Source organism: Pristiophorus japonicus, chromosome 2 (assembly GCF_044704955.1).
Source record: "Pristiophorus japonicus isolate sPriJap1 chromosome 2, sPriJap1.hap1, whole genome shotgun sequence".
Lineage (NCBI taxonomy): Eukaryota > Metazoa > Chordata > Chondrichthyes > Pristiophoridae > Pristiophorus > Pristiophorus japonicus.
The window spans coordinates 73,510,854-73,527,109 of NC_091978.1; the positions used below are offsets into that span (position 1 = coordinate 73,510,854).

At 42.8% G+C, this 16,256-nt stretch overlaps 1 protein-coding gene across 3 annotated transcripts in view; it reads right to left on the reverse strand.

Annotated features, from left to right (window-relative positions):
- LOC139239255 (interleukin-11 receptor subunit alpha-like) overlaps nt 1–16,256 on the reverse strand; it is a 105,739-nt gene that overhangs the window by 13,475 nt on the left and 76,008 nt on the right. For 2 of the 3 annotated variants that reach the window (XM_070867952.1, XM_070867953.1), the window contains exons 7-11: nt 15,445–15,602; nt 8,852–8,993; nt 6,204–6,314; nt 878–968; nt 330–403 (exon numbers count right to left, since the gene is read on the reverse strand). In XM_070867952.1, the coding sequence (XP_070724053.1) occupies nt 334–403; nt 878–968; nt 6,204–6,314; nt 8,852–8,993; nt 15,445–15,602 (572 nt within the window). In that variant the 3' untranslated portion in view covers nt 330–333. The remainder of the gene's footprint in view (nt 1–329; nt 404–877; nt 969–6,203; nt 6,315–8,851; nt 8,994–15,444; nt 15,603–16,256) is intronic. The other variant, XM_070867954.1, reaches the window with a different exon arrangement.

Consider the following 16,256-nt stretch of genomic DNA (forward strand, 5'->3'; position numbering starts at 1 on the left):
ATCAAACTTCTTGAAATTATGCAAGAGCCAATGATGTTTTGATGTTTCCTTCCTCGTTGTGGATAAGCACTTTTTAAATCTACGTGTCACAATGTATGTGAAACAGCAGTAAGCAGAAGTTCCAACCCACTATTAATACTACAGTAATACCAGACTTTACTTCAAACACAGCCCAGGGAAATGTGCTAAAAACCATATGTTGGTTTTTAATAATTAATTTAAATGGCTCTGTTTACAAATATCTTCTACCTACTCCAGATTTTGCTGATTTTCAAAAATGAAGATTGTAAAAGGTAAAGAATTGGAGTTGTACCTAACTGGATACATACCACACTAACAAAAGGGCAATGCCTTCTTGGTCAGAATGTCATTCTTATCTGGCTCTTGTTTTTTACGTCTGATCCTTGGAAGAAAATATATATGGTAGATTATTGTCTTAATAGTTTCAGTACCATCTGCTTCACATTCAGGCAATGAAAGAAGGCGATTTATAAACCAACATACTGAGATTTATTTTATTATATGAGGATATTTTATGAAGAATCTTGGCATATAATTGATATCCCAGTAGGAGAATGGTCGAATAACCTACTCGTTCCTCAAGTTACGATTAGCATCACAGGTAAATCTTTAACATGTATACTGTTTATCCAGCACAGTACATTCCTTTACGTTTTGGTTCCAATAGAGCTGGAAATGGCAAGTAATTATTTTGCTTCCTTTGTGGGGCATGGGGTGCAAAGGTTTGTTTTGAAATATTTAAAATAATTAATCTTGTTTAAATATTCTTCACATTTAATGAATAGGACAGAGCACTCCTAAGTAAAACACACACAATCATGAGATCAAAAAAATACTTCAAATAGTTTTTTTATACCATAACACAAATGTAGCGAATGCTATGGATATTCCAATTGAGACGGCAATTGAGATCAGTATGACAATATCCTTATCCAGCACATCAGAACCTGTGGTCAAAGCAATAGAAACAGAGATCAATTTGTACGATATGCAACCATAAGAAGAAAAACAATCTAAGTATGGATTTTATTAATGGTGGAGAATTCTTTTTTTGAAAAAACCTAGACCTCGTCCACTGCTTCGTTTATAAAATTATTTCCCTTCAATTTGTGAGGAAGAAAAATATCAAAATGAATCTTTTTCTTCATTCAGTTTTTTTTCAGAGAATTTATTACTTACATATGAAGCATTTGAAAAAAAATTTGACAAAATAAAGACCAGAGACTTGAAAGAGCAAACGGGGCCTCGGTTTAACATCTCATCCAAGAGGCGGCACCTCCAACAATGCAGCACTGGAGTGTCAGCCTAGATTTTTCATATGCTCAAGTTTCTGGGCAGCTCACCACCACCTTTTCAAGGACAATTAGGGATGGGCAATAAATATTGGCCTTGCCAGTGATGCCCACATCCCGTCAATGAATTTCTTTTTTAAAGTGTGATGTGGTGCATTTTGGTAGGAAGACGAAGGAGGCCACATACTTCTTGGAAAACAAGAGTCTAAATGGGATCTAGGGATACAGATACACAAACGACTAAAAGTAATGACACAGGTTAATAATGTCGTTAAAAAAAAGCAAATAAAGCACTGGGGTTCTTTTCTAGTGGGATAGAATTGAAAGGTAGAGAAGTTATGTTAAACTTGAATAGAAGCTTGGTTAGACCACACTTAGAGTAATGTGTACAGTTCTGGTCTCCATATTATTAAAAGGATGAGAGGCATTGGTGAAGGTACTAGAAAAGATTAACAATGACAATACTAGAATTGAGAGGTGAAACCTTTCATGAAAGACTGAACCGGCTAGGGCTCTTTATTCTATAAAAGAGAAGATTGAGGGTTGACCTGATAGAGATCTTTAAGATTGTGAAAGGGTTTGATAGGGATACATAGAGAAAATGTTTTCACTTCTGGACATGTGCAAAACTCAGGGCCATAAATAGAAGATATCACCAATGAATCCAATAGGGAATTCAGGAGGAACCTTTTTTACTCTGAGAATGGTTAGAATGTGAAACTCACTAATTGTAATGACTCCCTGTGGTAAAGAAAATCTAGATAAATACATCATGGAGAAAGGAATAGAAGATTTTGCTGATAGGGTTAGATGAAGAAGGGTGAAAAGAGAATAAACACTGGCATGGACTAGTTGGGATGAATGGCCTGTTTGTGTGCTGTAAATTCTTGTATGTCCATGTGATACATTTATCTACTTTAAATGTCATCCACCAGATTTGGGTCCTTTCCCTCATTACAATCTGATCTAGATACAATCTTTTTTTCTCCTAAATGATACAGTAGCCCAGATCATTGATATAAACACTGAAAAGTAACGTTCCCAACACTGATCCACTTGTAATTGATGATCATACGGAACAGTTATTGATAACAGCCCGATACCTATGAGAATACCCAGAATCTGCCCTCCAATCACACAGGACTTTCTTATATAGCAACCTACTGCAAGGCATCTTGTCAAAAGTATTTTGAATGCCCAAATGTACAATATCTATCTGGCTACCTTCAGCTATCAATCTAACAACTTCCTCGAAGACCAGGTTGGTAAGACAATCTTTTTCATTAAAATTCATTGAAGGTGCTTTTACAGTACAAAAACATAGATGGATGGAAAAATCACATTGCTTCTTTGGTCATCTTACACCACAGTGTAACTAGTCCAATGTTCAGGGAGTAATGGCATTTGAAACCCATGAAATTACTTGGACAACTAGTGAAGGTTGGTGAGTTAAGATTTAATTAATTATATGGATTCACTCCTGCACCTTGGCTTTCTGGAACTTTGTACTGCCCAGTGAGCCCTTGACACCGAGTGCTACATAGAGTGCTACAGAAGCTCCCAGCCCAAAATTAAAATGGTAAAGCAAAAGCACCTTTAAGTAACTCTGCAGGTGACAGTCTTTAAACAAAATGTGGGAACAATAAATCCAACTTAAAAACCTTACTGAAATAGCTACTTTAATAAAACACGCTCTGGCTTTCTTTCTGGAATTCTCTCCCTAAACCGCTCTGCATTTTCACCTCCCTCGCCTTCTTTAAACCCATCTCTTTGACCAAACTTTTAGTCACCTCTGGTATGATCAACCTTTTAGCCTCGGAATCAATTTTTTTCCCATTTGCACTTGTGAAATGCCATGGGACTTTTTTCTATGTTGGAGTTACTATATAAATACAAGTTGTGTTGTTTACACATAAAAATATTAATGTTTTAGATAACAAGCAGTATGTAACGTAACTAACTGGGGGGCAGGCTATCTTCGATTTGGGCCTGTGCAATGAGACAGGATTAATAAACAATCTCCTAGTAAAGGATCCCCTTGGAATGAGTGATCATAGTATGATTGAATTTCAAATTCAGATGGAGGGTGAGAAAGTTGGATCTCTAACCAGCGTACTAAGCTTAAATAAAGGAGACTACAAAGGTATGAGGGCAAAGTTGGCTAAAGTGGACTGGGAAAATAGATTAAAATGTAGGACGGTTGATGAACAGTGGTGTACATTTAAGGAGCAATTTCATAACTCTCAAGAAAAATATATTCCAGTGAAGAGGAAAGGGTGTGAGAAAAGATAGCCATCCATGGCTAACTAAAGAAATAAAGGACAGTATCCAATTAAAAACAAGGGCATACAAAGTGGCCAAAATTAGTGGGAGGACAGAAGACTGGGAAGCTTTTAAAAGCCAGCAAAGAACAACTAAAAAAATGATTAAGAAAGGGAAGATAGACTATGAAAGTAAACTAGCACAAAATATAAAAACAGATTGCAAGAGTTTCTATAGGTATATAAAAAGGAAAAAAAGAAGAGTGGCTAAAGTAAATGTTGGTCCCTTAGATGAGGAGACTGGGGAATTATTAATGGGGAACATGGAGATGGCAGAGTTAGATGTAGTCCTTACTACTAGGGGATCAAGGGGTATGGCGAGAAAGCAGGAATGGGGTACTGAAGTTGCATGTTCAGCCATGAACTCATTGAATGGCGGTGCAGGCTAGAAGGGCCGAATGGCCTACTCCTGCACCTATTTTCTATTTTTCTAAACTCTGAACAAATATTTTGTATCAGTCGTTACAGTTGAGGACACTAACAATATTCCAACAGTGGATAGCCAAGGAGGGGAGGAACTCAACACAATCACAATCACTAAGGAGGTGGTACTCAGTAAAATAATGGGATTAAAGGCAGATAAATCCCCTGGACCTGATGGCTTGCATCCTTGGGTCTTGAGAAGTAGCGGCAGGGATTGCAGATGCATTGGTTATAATTTACCAAAATTCCCTGAATTCTGGGGCAATCCCAGCAGATTGGAAAACTGCAAATGTAACGTCCCCATTTAAAAAAGGCAGACAAAAAGCAGGAAACTATAGACCAGTTAGCCTAACATCTGTGGTTGGGAAGATGTTGGGAGTCCATTATTAAAGAAGCAGTAGCAGAACATTTGGAAAAGCAAAATTCGGTCAGGCAGAGTCAGCATGGATTTATGAAGGGGATGTCACATTTGACAAATTTGCTGGATTTCTTCGAGGATATAACGAACTGGATGGATAAAGGATGTGACGTATTTGGACTTTCAGAAGGCATTTGACAAGGTGCCACATAAAAGGTTATTGCACAAGATAAAAGCTCATTGGGTTGGGGGTAATATATTAGCATGGATAGAGGATTAGCTAACTAACAGAGAACAGAGTCGGGATAAATGGTTCATTCTCTGGTTGGCAACCAGTAACTAGTGGGGTGCCGCAGGGATCAGTGCTAGACCCCAACTATTTACAATCTATATTAACGACTTGGAAGAAGGGACTGAGTGTAATGTAGCCAAATTTGCTGACAATACAAAGATGGGAGGAAAAGCAACGTGAGGAGGACACAAAAAATCTGCAAAAGGACAGACAGGCTAAGTGAGTGGGCAAAAATTTGGCAGATGGAGTATAATGTTGGAAAAAATGTGAGGTCATGCACTTTGGCAGAAAAAAAATCAAAGAGCAAGTTATTATTTAAATGGAGAAAGATTGCAAAGTACCGCAGTACAGCGGGACCTGGGTGTACTTGTGCATGAAACACAAAAGGATAGTATGCAAGTACAGCAAGTGATCAGGAAGGCTAATGGTATCTTGACCTTTATTGCAAAGGGGATGGAGTATAAAAGCAGGGAAGTCTTGCTACAGCTATATAAGGAATTGGTGAGGCCACACCTGAAATACTGCGTGCAGTTTTGGTTTCCATATTTATGAAGGATATACTTGCTTTGGAGGCAGTTCAGAGAAGGTTCACTAGGTTGATCCCGGGGATGAGGGGGTTGACTTATGAGGAAAGGTTGAGTAGGTTGGGCCTCTGCTTATTAGAATTCAGAAGAATGAGAGCTGATCTTATCGAAACGTATAAGATTATGAGGGGGCTTGACAAGGTGGATGCAGAGAGGATGTTTCCACTGATGGGGGAGACTAGAACTAGAGGGCATGATCTTAGAATAAGGGGCCGCCCATTTAAAACAGAGATAAGGAAAAAATGTCCTCTGATGATTGTAAATCTGTGGAATTCGCTGCCTCAGAGAGCTGTGGAAGCTGGGACAGTGAATAAATTGAAATAGACAGTTTCTTAAACGATAAGGGGATAAGGGATTATGGGGAGCGGGCGGGGAAGTGGAGCTGAGTCCATGATCAGATCAGCCATGATCTTATTGAATGGCGGAGCAGGCTCGAGGGGCCATATGGCCTACTCCTGTTCCTATTTCTTATGCTAACATGTTCATCATGCACAGAAACTGATGTTCGTATACTTCATTGCTTGAATTATTAATTTCTGTAATTAACTCAGTACTTTGTGTACTGGTATTCAGTAAAAGGTACTGCTCACAAATTTAACATTTATAATGGGTATTCAAAAAACCTAGGCGTGAGAACTGTTTGTATTGATTTAAAGAGAATACTGTGGTACAGAGTGTACGCACACACTACAGTAGAATTCACTGGGTGCAGTTTTCAAACTGGCTTAATAATATAAAGAAAGTTAATGCCAGAGTGTTTTTTTTTTAGATTTATGGGCATATTCACACAAGCAACATTTTCCACTCTTGACTTGAACCTACTTCTAGAGCCAAGCTCTATTACAGGATGGCTTTTGACATTATGCACTAATCCTTGACAGTACCAAAAGTAACATTAGACTCTGATCCTACTTGAAAGTGTCAAAGTTGGAGAAAAGGTTGGCTCCGTTGATTGACTGTGTGGGTGTACATCGTCCATCATCAATGTAGTGACAGCAGCTTGGATACTTTCCGAAGTAGTTTCTGTAATGCATAAATTTAATTGATTAATAGATTTCCGTAGTCAAAACAAATTACACAAGAGGATTTTACACCTCAAAGGCCTGTATGAAAGGAGCTTCTTACGCAGCAGCTTTGCATATTGTATACTTTTAGCTTGGGGAGAAAATAGCCTCGACATTACTGCTGCAACATCGAGTCCATTCCCTCTCCACACACTGATGCGGATTTCCAACATGCCAGAAGTCGAATTATCTTTTAAGTGCTCGAATGAATACTCAACAATGTAAAAGCGTATTCTGCATAGCCAGATAGAATAAGCAAAACAGTGCCCCAAGGAAGGGTGTGCAATTAATTGAATTTTGTGTTGGACATAGCCTGATCACAATTGGAGGACAGACATCTACAGAATGTAGTGCTTATATACCACGGTTATGATCTCGTCAAGCACTTGCCTACTGTTTGTGCATCATTTACCAGCTAAAATCAGCTTCCTTCTTTTTAGATTACAATGTTATTGTCTGTTCCACAACTAGTGGCCAGGCAGATGGGCTATTCAAAATCTTAATGTCATTTTATAGTTGGCTACTGAAGTGCAGAAAAGAGACAAAACTGAGTTGCACTCCAGTCTTCTCTCCCTTCAACTGAGGAAGCAGCTGGTTTGCATAAGCGTAGACAAATTCTTCTGATGTCCTGGCCAATATTTATCCCTTGCTGTGTGCAAAATGGCTGATTTATTTGGAATAATCTTTCAGAAAATAGCTGAATTGCAAAATAAAAGAAAACTAATCAATTAGCTCCTAAGGGGCAGCTTCCTGTGTCTGAAGGTCAGATGTATTATATAGGAATGACTTTCCTCCTTAATGAGATGTATTAGTATTTCTAATTATCTTTCATTGTCATCCGTGGCCAAAAATGAAAGTTGTGATTTACAACTTTCAAACAACTGTGCATGCACAATGTTGTCTGTTGCTGCTGGTTCTGTGGAATCATCCTGCTTGTAAATGGAACAGGTTCAAATGAACCAGCAGCCCAAGCATATTACAAAAAGGTATCATGTGCCCAAGTTTCCACACGATAAAAAACGGGCGCCCCTCCGAGCTGGGCGCCCGTTTTTCGCGCCGGAAAAAAACCGCGCGATTCTGGAGCGCCCTGCAGCTCCATGTCTGCTTGGCGTGGCGCCCAGGGGGGCGGAGCCTACCATTCGCGCCGATTTTGTAAGTGGGAGGGGGCGGGTACCATTTAAATTAGTTTTTTTCCTGCCGGCAACCCTGCGCGTGCACGTTGGAGCATTCGCGCACGCGCAGTGAGAAGGAAACATTGGCACTCGGCCATTTTTGTCGTTCTTTGTAGCTGTTTAATTTTTGAACATTTTTTAATAAAAGCACATTGCCATCAGCACATCAGCACTGAGGCTTCTTGCAGCAGTGAGAAGGGTGCAGGAAGCCTCAGAAGTTGAGGCAGTCGTTTCCCGACGGCCTCCCCCCCTTGCCGTCGGGAATGGCTGCTCTACTTCTGAGGCTTCCTGCAGCCTTCTCACTGTCTCCTTCCCCCCCCGCCCGCCGTCTGGAACGGCTTCCTCCCCCCCCGCTGCGTTCGGTCGGTCGGGCCCACACTCCCTCCCTCCCTCCGTCTGGAACGGCTTCCTCCCCCCCCGCTGCGGTCGGTCGGGCCCACACTCCCTCCCTCCCTCCGTCTGGAACGGCTTTCTCCCCCCCCCCCCGCTGCGTTCGGTCGGTCGGGCCCACACTCCCTCCCTCCCTCCGTCTGGAACGGCTTCCTCCCCCCCCGCTGCGGTCGGTCGGCCCACACTCCCTCCCTCCCTCCGTCTGGAACGGCTTTCTCCCCCCCCCCCCCGCTGCGTTCGGTCGGTCGGGCCCTCCCTCCCTCCCTCCCGAACGGCTTCCTCCCCCCCCCACCACCCACTGCGTTCGGTCGGTCGGGCCCGCAGTCCCTCCCTCCCCCCGCTGTCGGGAACGGCTTCCGCCTCATCCCCTACCATCGGGAACGAACGGCTGCCTCAACTTGTGAGGCTTCCTGCAGCATTCTCCCTGGCTGAAGCACTTTCACACAGGTAGGAAGATGGTTTATTTAATCTTTTCTTTGCTTATAAATTTTTATTCAGCTTGGATTTATTTGTATAATATTTGTATAAGTATAAATAAGGATATTATAGAATTTAATGACTTCCCTCCCCCCCCCACCTCGTTCTGGACGCCTAATTTGTAACCTGCGCCTGATTTTTTTTAATGTGTAGACAAGGTTTTTTCAGTTCTACAAAAATCTTCACTTGCTCCATTCTAAGTTAGTTTGGAGTACGTTTTCACTGTGGAAACTTTCAAATCAGGCGTCAGTGGCTGGACACGCCCCCTTTTGAAGAAAAAATTCTGTTCCAAAGTGAAACTGTTCTAACTGACTAGAACTGCAGAAAAAAAAAATGTGGAGAATTGCGATTTCTAAGATAGTCCGTTCTCCACCAGTTGCTCCTAAAAATCAGGCGCAAATCATGTGGAAACTTGGGCCCAACGTGTTTTGTAGTTTTGTATATGGATTATGCTTACCGCTCCATGTAGTACAATATACTTCAGAACTCCAGTCACTCCAGTTCCCATAGTCAAAAGAATCCTTTGCTTGAACACGAATCACATACAGCTGAGCAACAATAGCATCGGTGATGATTTCTTCTTTCAATTTAGTCTCCATCTGAAAATAAAAGGGAAAAAAAAAATCTGAAGGGATGCTAAATGTGGAGCTCACTGTTGTTCTACAGTACACTATTCTAGTAGTCAGATTAACATTCTAACATCAGTGCTCTTTTCAGGTGATGCTATATTTTGATGGTGATGTCACCACAAGTCAGCATTTAAAAAATGTAAATAGGATGCCACATTAACACTCAGTATTACTCCACCTCAAAGATCCCCACCACAATTACATTTTTCCTTTGGCAATCAGCACAGGCTTCTCAGTAAAATCACCAATGCCACAAACTTGCCAGGTGAATTTTAGATGTAGGATTAGACCAATGACATTATTTCACCTTCTCCAGAAGAGCTCCTCCAGGAAAAAAAAATGCAGAATAGACAATGATGGTTCCATTATTATTAAAGTGCTTTATCTAGCACCAACCAATGCAAAGACTCAGAGCCAAACACTTAAATATGCATTTATATAGCATATTTTATTACCTCATGACAATTCAAAGCAGTTGCCAGTAAAGCATTGTTGGAGTTTAGTCACTGTTGTAATGTAGGGAAAAGCAGCTGCCAATTCGTACACAAGGTCCCACAAACAATAATTGAGATAAATTTCCAAATAATCTGTTTTAGTGATTCTGATTGAGGGATTAATATTGGCTAGGAAATCCAAAGAACTTCTCTGCTCTTATTCATCTAGTGCCATGAAATATTTTACGTCCACCTGAGAGGACAGATAAGACCTTTGTGTAGCGTTTCGTCTGAAAAAAGGTACCTGCGATCGGTACTTTGATGAAAATGCTGGAAAAAGTGTAAACCATTTACACCATTTTACCGCAGCTCTTCCACCAAGGTTATAGCAGATGAGTAGAATGAGAGCCCCATTAAATTTCATCCTTTATATGTTCAAGCCTCTGGAGTGGGGCTTAGTCCACAACCTTCTGGCTCAGTCAAGACTTCACTGTGCCACTAGTCACCCATCCACAATATTTCTGGAGATACAATATAAAGAACATGTTTTAATTTTTTGTACGAGAGTTCTTTATGTATCCATGGTTATGCCAATTGCTATGACTCAAGAAGATAAACAGCAAAATAGACATGCAGTAATGAAGACTGAATTTGTATTCAGCTGTGAATATGAAAAAGTTACATTTTCTGTGTTTATAGGAGGTAGACTTGCAATAGAAAAATAACTAAACACACTATTTGGTAGTGTTTAGTGCTGTAATACAGTAATAGGGTTCATTCAGTTTGTGAAATCATCAGGAACCCTTACTGTGAAACACCTTGGGATTTTTTTTAATGTTAAAAGTGATATACAAGTGTTCGTTGTTGCTGTTGTTTACACTGCTAGTTTGAGGTGTTTTCGCTCAGGCAAACAGAAGTACTGGGAGAGTTACCCTGGCAGCTATGAAAAGATCAAGGTTTTATTCAAGCTGTACAACATTTCCAAATGCACAACATAATCTTGGGTATCTACATACCCAAGTACCTGAAAACATTTTCCATATGGGTTGGGTTGGAACAGGCTAGTAGATCATTGCTTAAGTCCTGTTTTTTATGCTGATTTGCAATAATTGTATTCTGCAGGAGAGATGCTTTGAGAGCCATTAGTAGCCATCAGGAACTTAGTCTGCTTGCAAAATTGTCTGATGTGGCAACTGTGCCCCTTGAGGGTGTGGGGTGGAAAATTTGAATCCAGGCGAGTCATTCTACAACAAATATTAAGCACTTTTTTGAATGATGGATTAATATTGGATCCTTCCATGCGGATCACAGCACACATGGGATTAATCTGATCCTGTGCCCAACACCAATGGGCTGCAAAGAATGGACCCAGATGTCGCTATCTCTTCAGAATGGGGCTGAAATCACTTCCCCCAAGTCCCACTCCAATGCCTTCACACGAAAGAGCTTCAACCTGGGTCCGGCAACTCTTGCTACTAGAAGTGCCAAGCTGCTGGAAGTTTGTCCCTCTCGCACAGTAGTTGGTTGATTACTGTAACAACCACATTATGCTGATGGTTGAGAGAGTGGATATTTAGGCTAGTGGATGTTTAGGCTAGTGGATGAGGTGCCAATCAAGAGGGCTGCTTTGTCCTGGATGATGTTTAGCTTCTTCAGTGTTGTTGCAGCTGCACCCATTCAAGCAAATGAAGAGCATTCCATCATATTACTGACTTGCGCCTTGTAGATGGAGGAGAGGCTTTGGAAAGTAAGGAGGTGGCCCATTCACTGCAGAATATCCAGCCTCTGGCCTGCTCCAATAGTCACATTTATGTGGTCTGTCCAATCGAGTGTCTGGTCAATGGTGAACCCCAGGATATTGATAGTGGAGGACTCGGCAAAGATAATGCCATTGAATGTCAAGGGGAGATGGCCATTACCTGGCACTTGTACGGCGCCAATGTTACTTGCCACTTATCAGACCCTATTGAGGAAGCATGAATGTGCAGGGAAGCGATATCTTCAGTGATGTCTAACTCCAAGAGCCTCCAACCTAGCCTCTTCCACATGTTCATTGTTCTCTTCATAACATCCAAATAAGCATATTCCCATTGAGAAATCCACATTTAGAGTGCAGAGCAGTACTTTGAGCAGAGCGGAGTAAAAGCAGTAGCACAAGTCCTAACTCAATCTCATAAGTACTAAACAGATCATTTTGTAGGGAAAGAAGCACCAACCCTCTGTAGCAGTACACAAAATGGCCTGCAAGCCTGGAATCAAGGACATTAAAACTAGATTGCTCATAGCATTCACAAGATTCAAAATGACATTTTCTCACTTCTTTGAACTTTCTATATTTAGCTTGATTCTCAGATGTATTCTCGACCTGAAATCTGTCATACGTGCTCTTTTTCTGCTTCATCTTACTCTCCATCTCTTTCGTCATCCAGGGAGCTCTGACTTTACTTGCCCTACCTTTCCCTCTAGTGGGAGCGTACCTCAACTGCACCCAAACAATGTCCTCTTTAAAGGCAGCCCATTGTTCCACTACAGTTTTGCCTGCCAATCTTTGGTTGCAATTTACCCAGGTCAGATCAGTTCTCATCCAACTGAAATTTGCCTTCCGCCAATTAACTACTTTTGCTCTGGATTTCTCTGTCCTTTTCCATAGCTAATCCAAACCTTATGATACTATGATAATTGTTCCCCAAATGTTCACCTGCTGACACTTGCTCCACTTGACCTACCTCATTCCCCAGAACCAGCAATGCCCCCTTCCTCGTTGGGCCAGAAAGATGCTGATCAAGAAAGTTGAGCACTTCAGAAATTCTTCCCCCTCTCTGCCCTTTACACTATTATTCCAGTCTATGGGCCCAAGTTTCGGCCTCAGTTGCTCCTGATTTTTTGGAGCAACTGGTGTAGAACGGAGTATCTTAGAAATTCAAATTCTCGGCATTTAGTTTGCTCCAGTTCTAGTCAGTTAGAACAGTTTCACTTTGGAACAGAATTTTTTTTTCCAAAAGGGGGAGTGTCCGCCAACTTACGCCTTTTTTCAAAGTCACGGCAGTGAAAACTTACTCCAAACTAACTTAGAATGGAGTAAGTGAAGATTTTTGTACGCTCGAAATAACTTGTCTACACTTTAGAAAATCAGGCGTAGGTTACAAATCAGGCGTAGGGAATGGGGGGGGGGGGGGGGGGTTTAAAAGGGAAGTTTACAAACATTAAACACTTCAGTATTACAAATAAAGAGCCATCATCAATAATAAATGATAAAATCAATAAATCAAAAAAAATTAAGAAATACATTTTAAAAAATCAATAAAACAAAACATACCGACTGCAGCACCGGGAGCTCTCCAACAGCATGCTGGGATGCCCCCCCCCCCCAATGTGTCTCTATCTCTCTCTGTGTGTGTCTCTCTCTGTCTGTCAGTGTCTGTGTTTCTGACAGCGAGGGGAGGGGGAGGAGGGGGGTAGAGGGAGAGAGGGGTGGGAGAGAAGGGGGGGGGGGGGGGAGAGGAGGAGAAAGGGGGGGAAAAGGAAAGGGAGGGGGAGGAGAAAGGAGAAGGGGAGGAGAAAGGAGAAGGGGGGGAGAAAGGAGAAGGGGGGGAGAAAGGAGAAGGGGGGGAGGGGGAGAAGAAAGGAGATGGGGGGGGGGGAGAAAGGAGATGGGGGGGGGCGGGGGAGAAAGGAGATGGGGGGGGGGGGGGGGGGGGGAGAAAGGAGAAGGGGGAGGGAGGCTGAACGGGCCGGGCCCAAGACTTCGGGCAGGGCCCGTCCCCAACACCAGATTTACAGGTAGGTGGTGTCGGATCGGGTCCGGGGTCGGGAGCACGGGTCGGGGGGGGGTCGGAAGGGAGAGGGAGGTCAGGTTTGGGGGGGGGGGGGGGGGGGGAGCGCGGGTCGGGTCGGGTCCGGGGGCTGAGTGGGAGCGGGAGTCGGGTCGGTGTTGGGGTCAGGGGGAGAAGGAGTCGAATCGGGTCGGGAGGAAGCAGGAGCTGGGCGTGGGAGGCAGCCTTATGCACGCATGCCCAATGAGGCCATTCGGCCAGGGCTAGGGGCTGCGTGCTTCGGGCCCCTCCCACACAGTTTTGGGCGCCTGGAGCTACTGCACATGCGCACCCACTGTAGCGCGCATGTGCAGAGGTCCCGGCACTGTTTTCAGCGCAGGGACCTAGCTCCGCCGCCTACAGCTCGTGCTGCGCCGCGCCCGACTCCAGGGGACCAGCAGGGAGTCGGAGAATCTAAGTTTTTTTTAGGTGCACTTTGTGGCGCAAAAAACAGGCATCCAGGTCGGGGCTGCGCCGTTCTAGGCGCGGCCCGAAATTTGGGCCCTATAAAAGGATAGCCTGGTTGTCATTTGTATTCTCCACCCGACATGTGTCATACGTGCTCTTTTTCTGCTTCATCTTATTCTCCAGCTCTTTCGTCATCCAGGGAGCTCTGACATTGGTCACCCTATTTTTATCCCTTGTGGGAATGTACCTCGAATATACCATCTTCTCTTTAAAGGTAGCGTATTGTTTGATTACAGTTTAGCGTGCCAATCTTTGATTCCAATTTACCCGGGACAGATCCATTCTAAACCCACTGAAATTGGCCTTCCTCCAATTAAGTATTTTTAATCCAGATTGCTCCCCGTCCTTTTCTAGAACAAATCTAAACCTTATGATACTATGATCACGGTTACCTAAATGTTCACTACTGATACTTGCTCCACCTCATTCCCCAGATCCAGCCATGCCTCCTCCCTCGTTGGGCCAGAAACGTACTGATCAAGAAAGTTCTCCTGAACACTTCAGAAATTCTTGCCTCTCTCTGCCCCTTTACACTATTACTATCCCAGTCTATATTAGGATCGTTGAAGTCCCCCATTATCCCCACTCTATAGTTCATGCGCATCTCTGTAATTTCCCTAAAAATTTGCTCCTCTACATCCTTTCCACTAGTTGGCGGCCTATAGAATAAACCTGGTAGTGTAATGGCATCTCTAACCAAATAGATTCTGTCCTTGACCCCTCCAGGACATCCTCTCTCTCCAGCATTTTAATATTCTCCTTAAATCAATACTACCAAACCCACTTCATTTCTTTCCTTCCCCATCTTTCTTGAACACACATCCAGGAATATTTAGTACCAATCCTGCCCTTTTTTGAGCCAGGTCTCCATTATCGCCACATCATATTCGCATGTGGCTATTTGTGCTTAAAAAAAAAAATCACTCACAGGATCTGGGCATCGCTGACAAAGCCAGCATTTATTGCTCATCCCTAATTGCCCTTGAAGAGGAAGTGGTGGTGAGCCACCTTCTTGACAACTGAGTGGCTTGCTAGGCCATTTCAGAGGGCATTTAAGAGTTAACCACATTGCTGTGGGTCTAGAGTCACATATAGGACAGACCAGGTAAGGATGGCATATTTCCTTTGCTAAAGGATTGAATTCCTTCCCTGCAGCTCATTAACCTTATTTACCACACTTTGTGCACATGCACTGTAAACCTATCTTAGACCTTCTTGTATTCTCTTAAACCTTCTTGTAATGCATGACATCTGTTGAACATTTTTCCACTCAAATACATAATATACCTTTTTATAAAGTGTATATTCAAGTTTCAAACCATATAAAAAGATCTATTGCAATTAAAAATAGGTGCCCACAAGCAAAATATGTACTTTTCTACACTTTTAGACTGGCACGGACATCAGAAATTCAAAACAAGCACTCGTGCATTTTGCTTCAGCATAGATAATAGTTCTAAGAATTCAGATACCAACCACTAAACTGAATTGCAATGACAACAGCTGTACCCATGCCAAGAACAAGATGGTAGAGTTCACACCAGTACAAGGACAATTCTTTTTTTTTTTTTTAAAAACGCCACAAGAAATACTGGAGTTTTAGAAATTAGTGTTGCAGCAAGAAAACCAGCAACAGATCTCCAAATTCAGCACCAGACAAGTCAACACAAACCACAAGTAATAACCTCAAACCACTGGTGAACTCACCCTAGACCAGAAATGATTTTGCTGGAGTTTGTATTCCAAAATAAATTTTAATTCGAAACGTGGACTCCATCTTAGCGGATAATCCCACTGCACTTTTATTCTTCTGGGAGATCCAAAAACAGGCTCAGCGTTTACATTTGCAGGTGGATCAGGCTGAACTGAAACAAAAAATAAGAGAATGTCTTTCTGTCTGAACAATCAGAAATGCTACAACTGCAACGAAAAGCACTTGCTGATAACAGACATGTAGGGGGGGATTTTAATGCCCCAAAACAGGTGGGTTTGGGTCAGGTAGAAAGTAAAAACATTTTAAAAAGTCTTAAACCAGAACCAAACCAGCCTCAAACCACCCACTTCTGGTTTTAACAGAGGCGGGATGGTGGGGGGCCAGCCAACCAATCCACTCCCAGGAGACAAGTTGCTCATCTAATATTTTAATGAGGCTGCATGCCTCAGATTTTTTTCTCTATTCCAGACTTAACGCTGGCTGGATGGATTGCTAGGGCCTCAGGAAGCCCGGCAGCTAAAGGGAGGCGAGGACTGCTGTGTAGAACGTGTTAAATGCTTTTTCAGCATTGCTTGTGGGCTTGGAGGAGCAAGAGTGCTTCCCCGATAACCCAAACAAACCTGTTAACCTCCCCAGTGATCATACCACTATCCCCCCACCGCGATCAGACGCCCTTCCCAGGCCCGCGATCTCCTTCCATCCCCCCCATGTCCTCCACAGGCCCCCCAGCCCCCCCCCCCTTTTGATCTCGGACACCTTCAACGATCTTCTGTTGACCCCCTCTCACCTCCCTCCCCCGATCTCT